Source organism: Panthera uncia (assembly GCF_023721935.1).
Source record: "Panthera uncia isolate 11264 chromosome A3 unlocalized genomic scaffold, Puncia_PCG_1.0 HiC_scaffold_11, whole genome shotgun sequence".
NCBI classification, from domain to species: Eukaryota; Metazoa; Chordata; class Mammalia; order Carnivora; family Felidae; genus Panthera; species Panthera uncia.
In genome coordinates this window covers 878,162-885,445 of record NW_026057578.1, presented here as the reverse complement: position 1 = coordinate 885,445, position 7,284 = coordinate 878,162, and the positions used below count along the sequence as shown (strand labels likewise).

Here is a 7,284-nt window from a genome sequence, read left to right as displayed (position 1 = left end):
CGGCCCAGTCAGTCTGCGGCACCGTGCTGGTGGTGGTTGGTGGGTGCGATGTGGCCCGGCAGTGAGTCGCAGCCATGTGGGCGGCCTCCGTCCCAGGTGCTCCGGCTGTGGGACCCCACCGTGGGGCGGGGCCCGCACCCCTGCCAGCCCCGAGGCTCCGGGGCCCGTGTGGCGGGAGCGTCGCTCAAGCGCAGGGCTCTGGCCTGGCCGTCCACGGACCGCACCAGGCAGGGGCCGCAATTTGAACGGAGACCCGCCAGAACTGGTCTGGTGTACCCGGCAGCTGTGGGCGGGGGGGGGGGGGGGGGGGGGGGGGGGGGGGCTAGGCCTGGCCCTGGAAGACCCCTCCCCTCCCCCACCTGAACTGGGGGACTGTAGTCCCCGGGGGGCAGTGCAGCGGGGCCCTCGGGTGGGCGCCGCGGAAGCTCAGCCCGGTCTGTGTCCTGGTAGGGCCTCCCCGGAAGGAACGGAGTCCCAGGAGAACGGGGCTTCCCAGGCCCCAGGGTGAGTTGTGGGGGGTCCTGTGGGGCCGGAGGGTGGGGCCCCACAGCCAGAAGCAAAGTGCCCTCCCCAGTGAGGGGCCCGTTTCCCACCCCCGACCCCAGAAATCGCGACGTCATTGACCTTGAGCAACCTGACAGGTGAAGTGCGTTGGCAGTTCTCCTACAGGAGCTCCGACACCCTGTGGGAGTTGCTGGAACTTGCTGGAGTTTTCCCCTTGACAAATGTCCTTGGAGCCCTTGCCGCTGGGTTATTTCTCGTATTAATTCTTGGGAGCACTCGACAGATTGTGGATGTTAGCCACATGTCTGTGATCTGCGTTGTGACCGGTTTGCCCCCCGCTGGTGTGGAGCTGGCGCGGGGACAGACGGATTTTGTTGTGTGACAGTCACCTCTGGGTGTTCCTATTTATTAGGAGGTTTGGAAAATCAAGGGTGGATGTTAAGATGTGGTGCTGCCTCAGCTGGACACAGCCAAATAATTCTTTCTCCTGGGGCTCTTAGTTTGGCGAATGATTTTAGCGCATTCCTGACACCGAACTCTTCCCGTACCCGTTAAACCGCGCACTTGTCACCCGTTCGTGTGCTGCAGGGTTCTGTTTGCTGACGTTTTACTTAGGATTTTCTCATTGATATTCAGACACGAGAATGTCTGCAGTTTTCTTTAGGGAGTTTGGTACACTTATATGCTAAATTCACAAAAATTCTTTGAAAGCATTGATTTTGCCCTGGAATCTCAAACGGTGGAAAGAGAGTTTGTCCCTGGCCCTTAGGGATCCCGTGGCACACGCCAGCGAGGACGGAGCCTAGTGCTGGGGCGTCAGAGCTCTGACTGGCCTGTCCAGGTCGGCTCTGCCACAGGGCTTTCTGTACCCCTCCCGGTCAGGAAGGCAGAACGGGGTCACTGGCTCTGTGACCCGGAGAAGTGGCCGGGGTCAGTCCCCGGCTGTCGAGCGGGTCCCAGCAGGACCCCTCCCGGGGTGGGCAGTGAGGGGAGGGCGTCTCTGTAGGGCTGGGTCTGGCTGCCACGGTCAGCCAGAGGGCCAGGGGGGCCGCTGAGGGCAGGGTGGAGGCCTTCTTAGCCCCTCCCTCGCCTGTGTCTGCAGGGAGAGCCCGGGCCACCTGGACAGATGGGACCTGAGGGTCCTGGGGGTCAGCAGGGGTCGCCAGGGACCCAGGGCCGAACCGTGCAGGGGCCTGTGGTAGGTGCTGCCTCCCCTCCCCCTCCCCCCGGCTGCCGCCCCCGCTCCTCTGGGACAGACTGAGTCCCTTTCCTCTCCAGGGTCCGCCAGGGGTCAAAGGAGAGAAGGGGGACCACGGAGCCCCGGGTTTGCAGGTAGTGGGATCAGATGCCGCTCTGAGTGTGTGGGCAGGGAGGGCATAGGCTGGGGACCTGGGTCTCCGGGATGGGGCCTCAGCCTGGCCAGCTGTCTCTGTTCCTTCTAGGGCCATCCTGGTCACCAGGGCCCTCCCGGGAAGGTCGGCCTCCAGGGACCTAAGGTGGGAGAGAAGCCTGTGGTGGGGTGGGGCGGTGGGGGGGGGGTGGTGGATCTCAGATAGAGACTGTTGGGGCAGGGGCCTCCCCAGCGGGGAGGGGAGGGTGGTCACTGCCAGGGGCCGGGGGCAGGCCCTGAGCTTGGCTGGCCTTGCCCCCCGCTCAGAGGTGTGGGTCCCTGGGTGCTGGGTTCTGTCTGTGGGGGTGACGTGGGCCACCGCGGGAGGGGCGTGTGGGGGCACCAGGCCGCCCCCTGCCCTAGCCTGCCCTGTCCTCTTTCTTCAGGGAATGAGGGGTCTGGAGGGGAGTGCTGGCCTGCCTGGACCTCCGGGCCCGAGGGTAGGTCCTCCTGAGAGGCTCCCCCCACTTCCTAGGGCCGATCAGGTCAGAGCCTGCCCTGTGGCTGCAGCCCCTTCCCCCGCAGGTGACCTGGGGACGCCTCTCTCTCCTGGGCTGTTACCTGGTGGGGCTCCGCAGGGCGCGCGAGTGCCCAGGGGTGGCTCCAAGCGAGGGTCTTCCTCACCTCCGCTGGGCAGGTCGGAAACGCCACGTTAGCATGGCCCCAGTCACCCTCGGTCCGTGTGGCAGGAAAGTGCCCGGGCTCCAGGGTAGGCCGAGGGAGGGTGGACGCGTGAGGCTGGAGGCGGGGAAATGACCGGGGCCATCTTCTCCTTCTCCGCGGCCTCGCTCAGAGGCACCTCCCCTCCCCAGCCTGTGGTTCTGGGGTCTGTGCTGGGCTCAGTGCCGGGGAGCTGTCCCTGGGGTGGGGGGCGACAGTGGTCATACTCGGGACGGCCAGTGCCAAGTGGGGTGGGGTGGGAGGGCCTCTGCCCTGGGTACTCGGCCTGGACAAGCTCTGAGGCAGGTGAGGAGGCCCGGCCTGGCCTGCAGGGGGCAGGGACCCAGTCCTCAGGGAGCCAAGGCTGGAGGGAGGAGGACCCACGTCCTCCGGGTCGGGGGGGGGGGGGGCCGCGGCCACACCCTCTGCACCCCTGCAGGGCTTCCAGGGCACGGCGGGGGCCAGGGGCTCCGGAGGGCAGAGAGGACTCCCGGGGCCTGTGGGGCTCACGGTAAGTCCCCTTCCCACCTACCGGCCAGCCACTCAGCAAAGATGGGAGGCGGGGGAGCAAATTTGGGTAAATGCCTCCTTCCCGCCCAGTCAGGGCCACTTTGGGAGCTTGGGTTTGGAACTGATCTGCAGCAGAGGGAGCCCGAGATGGGACCGGCCAGGGAACAGGGCGGGCCTGGGGGCCCCAGGGTGTGGGGCAGGCCTGGTCCCACAGCTAGGCAAGGGCTCAGCTGGGAGGTGGAGGAAGGCAGGCCCCGGGCAGGCCCAGCTGGCGTCCGAGCCCGTGTCCCAGCTGCGGGGGACTCTGCGTTGCCAGCTCCCTAGAGTCGGGAGCAGCGGCCCCCAGCATGCAGCCCTCACCCGGCCCGGGACAGGGTCCAGGCGGGTTGACTTCTCTGTGCTGACCCGCTTTTCTCCTCTTCCTCTATTTCAGGGGCTGCCGGGGCCCAAAGGGGAGCGAGGAGAGAAGGTGAGTGAGGCCCCTGTCCAGGGTCCAGGCGCTTCCTGGGGGGTGTGTGGGAGGCACCGGCCCCGTGCCCCTGGGCACAGCACTTGGCCACACGGCCCATCTGCCCTGCAGGGGGGGCCGCAGTCCCTGGCCACCATCTACCAGCTCGTGAACCAGGCCTGCGAGTCTGCCATCCAGAGTGAGTGGTGCGGACTCCTCGTGAGGGTGCCAGGGCCCCCCACCCCCACCCCCGTGCGGCCTCTGTCTCACCCCAGCCGGGCCGAAAGGGACCGCGGGCACCCGTCACTAGCCTGATGCAGCCCTTCTCCTCGGCCATGCCCCAGTGAATCCGGGGGAAGGAGTGGGGAGTCCCCCTGCCCCCCGCCCCGCCCTGCTGTCACCCCCCCCCCCCTATCCCCAGCTCACGGGCTGGAGTTCCACCATGAGAGCGTCAGGGCCCCCAGGCCCATCTTGCAGGCCCTCGGACACCCCAGCTCTCACGGTGAGGCCTGGCTCCCTGGAAGAGGAGGACGAGACGGCCCCCACCCTGAGGACGGAGGTACTGGCCCCCTTGCGGGGGGTGTGGGGGCAACTGCAGCTCCCTCCCCGTCCCCGGCTGGGAGTTCCGTGTGGCCCCGGCATCCCCTGCACCCTCCCTGGGCCGGGGTGCGGAGGCAGGGCCCCTGAGCCCACACAGAGGTTGCTAAGGCAGGACCGGATGCGGCCTGGTTTCCCCGGGGTCCTCAGAGGGCCCCCTTCCCCTTCCTCCCGGGAAGCCCAAGATTAGGGTCACCTCCTGCCCTGCCGTCCCCTCCCTCCTGTCCTTCCCACGTGCTCTCTCTCTCCTTGCTCTGATGCAGCAGGAGGCTTGGTCTAATGACCTTGTCACGCGTTCATCCATCCGACTGGGGCCGTGGCGCCGGTCACGGCTCAGGTGCCGAGATGGATGGGAGGCCGATCAGGGGAGACAGAGCTCGTGGGCCTGGATGGGGTGGGGCTGTGGTGCCGCCCCATGGGCAGGACCGCGGGGTCCTGCCTCACCCCCTGGGCTGGGCGTTGGGAGGGGAGAGGGGCTCCCCTGCAGGAAGCCCTGCCCCCCACGGTCCGTCAGAGTGCCCCAGACACTGCCTTTGGCATAAATACCCTTCTTTGTACCCAGCCTCGTGGACAAGGCTACAAGTGCCCCCCCCTCAGTTAACCTTGGCCACTGACCCAACAACACGTGCCTGCTTGGGGTCGGGTGCCCACCTCCCCTCGGTCAGAACAGGGTCCCTGAGAAGGGAGACCGTTACCATACGCACCCCGGTTCCAGCACACCCCCTTCCGCTCAGGTGAGCCCGGAGCCCTTGGTCAGAGGAGCAGCCCTCGGCTGAAAGGGAGTGAGCCTCCCGGACCCCTGGGGGGAACAGGTGAGCCCCCCACCTTCGGGGAGGAGGAGCTCCCGGGGGGCTGCTGGGAGGCGGGGGTGCAGCACGGACAGATGGCTCAGGAGCTGGTGAAGCGGCTTGGGATAGAACACGAGTGGGGGTTCCTGGGCCTTGGGGGGCCCAGCAAACCTGGAGACACGTTGGGGGGAGCCAGGAGAGCCCAGGGAGGCCCGAGTCAGGGGTTAGCAGGGCAGGAGGGTGGATCGGGTGGGCGAAAGGATCAGGGCCGGGGTCACCTGGCAGCAGCATCCTGGGGAAAGGTTCGTGCCCGGGGCTCGTGGCCCAGCTGGAGGCACGGGGACCCTGGGGGCTCGGGTCCTCGGTGCCAGGTGGGCGGGGCTGCTGCCGTCCGGCTGGCTGCCGCCTCCCTCAGACTGTTCACCCTCTCTCCTGCCAGGACGGCCCCCGTGCTGCCCGGAGTGACCCTGCCCCTCCCTGGACCCTGCAGGAGCAGCCTGGAAAGCGAGTCCCGGGAGGGGCCTGGAGGCAGAAGGTGGGGGTGGGGGGCCTTCCCTCTGTACTGTTTCCACACTCAGATAAAGTACAGCGTGCTCAGCAAGGGAGTGGCCTGCTCACTGCAGGGAGGGGCGTCCCTGGGACCTGGAGTCCGTCCCTGCCCAGTCGAGTCCAAGTCGCCCCACCCCCACCCTCAGAGAGACAAGCTGGCATCCTTCCGTGGCTTGAGGGACACCCCCACCCCCCGCCGCCCCGCTGCCCCTGCAGCCTCCTGTGACCTTGTGACTCAGTGCCCCGGCACCCCCACAGTCCAGGCCCTGCCCAGGACGGGGTTTCTCAGCCGCATTGACTGACCCGGGGGGGGCTTGGAGATCGGTGCCCAGCCCCCTGTCAAACACTCGCTGATGTGACCTTCCCGGGCCGGTGTCAGGGGCTCCTCTCTCCCTAGTAGCGTCCCCTCAGTAACGACATAGCATCCGGCTCGCCTCCCATGCGCTTGAGTCCCTGGGGACCCTGACCTGCTGGCCCCGTGCCTTGTCACTGCCAGCACCCCCCTTCTCCGGCCCACCAGCCTGGACACCACCCTGGCCGCCCCTGACCCTTACTTACCTGGAAACCTCACCTGCTGTGGCCTATAAACACCACGTCATTTTCTAATCTGGGAAGAATTTGGGGCGGGCCTCCTTCAGACGCAGAGGCCAACATAAGCTTCCGAGGTGACATTTGCGCAGAGACAGGAACAAAGTGGGGAGTGGAAGATGGGAGAAGGTTCCAGCAGGGGCACAGCACGTGGGGGGCCTGAACCCACAGCACCACCCAGAAACGGCGGGAGGCTACACAGGCCGGAGCGGCCGGGACAGAGACAGCTGAGCCCGGGGCCAGGAGCAAGGTCGGCTCTGACAGACCCGGGGGGGCGGCACGGGGAGGGGGGGGGGGGGGGTGAGGGAGGGGTGTGTGGTCTGGACTCAGGAGCAGGTCACCAGGGCTTCTGAGCAAGGAACTGATGGGACCCGCAGTCTGTTGTACATGATCTGTGGGTAAGAACTCAGGGAGCCCCGTGGGGTCGGGGCCTCATCGTTGCGAGCTGAGACGGAGGTGACGAGAGCAGGCGGGAGGCCGAGCCTGGGAGGAGGGGCGGTGGCGGAGCGACTGCGGGAGCCATCTGGGGCGGGAGCCCACCGGAGAGGGGTGCTGGGTCCGGTCTCAGGCGGGCAGCGTGTCGGCCACCATCTCAGTGTGAGCGGAAGCCTTGGGGCTGGCTCCCTGGGCTGCAGGCAGGCTTGGCCCAGGAGCGGCACGTTCAGAGAAGGGACCGGGGGAGACGCCCGCTCTGGACCGTCTGCTCAAGGAGGCGGGGTGCAGCCGGGGCACGAGAGCCCAGGCGGGGGGAGCAGGCACCAGCTCACCCCCCGTCCCCAACCTGCGACGTCCCGGCCCAGCGGGCTGGGGAGAGCGCAACCCTGCCGCCCGCCCTCCCCGGCCCTGCCTCCGGTGTGGCTGACCGTGCGGGTCTGTGGGAGCCCACCGCAGCACCCCCAATCCCTCCACACGTGCGTGTCCGGATGAACGCGCCGCACACGTGCTCACGTGCGGCACGACTCTCGGGTCCAGGAGACAAGTAACAGGGAAAACGACATCGGAGGGACAGGGCCACGCCCCGGGCAGACCGTGCCGCGCCCACCAGACCAACGAGGACCGACAAGGATGTCCTCTTGGGCCCATTAACCTAAAACTCCCAAGTTCAAAGAGGGAAGGATTGATGTAACGACACGAAGCCAGAATCAGTAAGTAGAAAGGACAGACAGCCGGAAACACGGCATGGAGGTTGCAAAAGGAGAAGTATCAGCGAGGCGGGCGGGCGGGCGGTTACGGACACGCGCCGAAGCCGG

The 7,284-nt window shown here is 67.2% G+C and overlaps 1 protein-coding gene across 1 annotated transcript in view; it reads left to right on the top strand.

Moving 5' to 3' along the window:
* Positions 1–5,496, top strand: part of COL20A1 (collagen type XX alpha 1 chain) — a 29,395-nt gene extending 23,899 nt beyond the window's left edge. The window contains exons 26-35 of the mRNA XM_049650466.1: positions 451–504; positions 1,783–1,836; positions 1,947–2,000; positions 2,281–2,334; positions 2,994–3,065; positions 3,498–3,533; positions 3,645–3,711; positions 3,934–4,071; positions 4,844–4,921; positions 5,337–5,496. Coding sequence (XP_049506423.1) covers positions 451–504; positions 1,783–1,836; positions 1,947–2,000; positions 2,281–2,334; positions 2,994–3,065; positions 3,498–3,533; positions 3,645–3,711; positions 3,934–4,071; positions 4,844–4,921; positions 5,337–5,362 — 633 coding nt within the window. The 3' untranslated portion in view covers positions 5,363–5,496. The remainder of the gene's footprint in view (positions 1–450; positions 505–1,782; positions 1,837–1,946; positions 2,001–2,280; positions 2,335–2,993; positions 3,066–3,497; positions 3,534–3,644; positions 3,712–3,933; positions 4,072–4,843; positions 4,922–5,336) is intronic.
* The last annotated feature ends 1,788 nt before the right edge of the window (positions 5,497–7,284 follow it).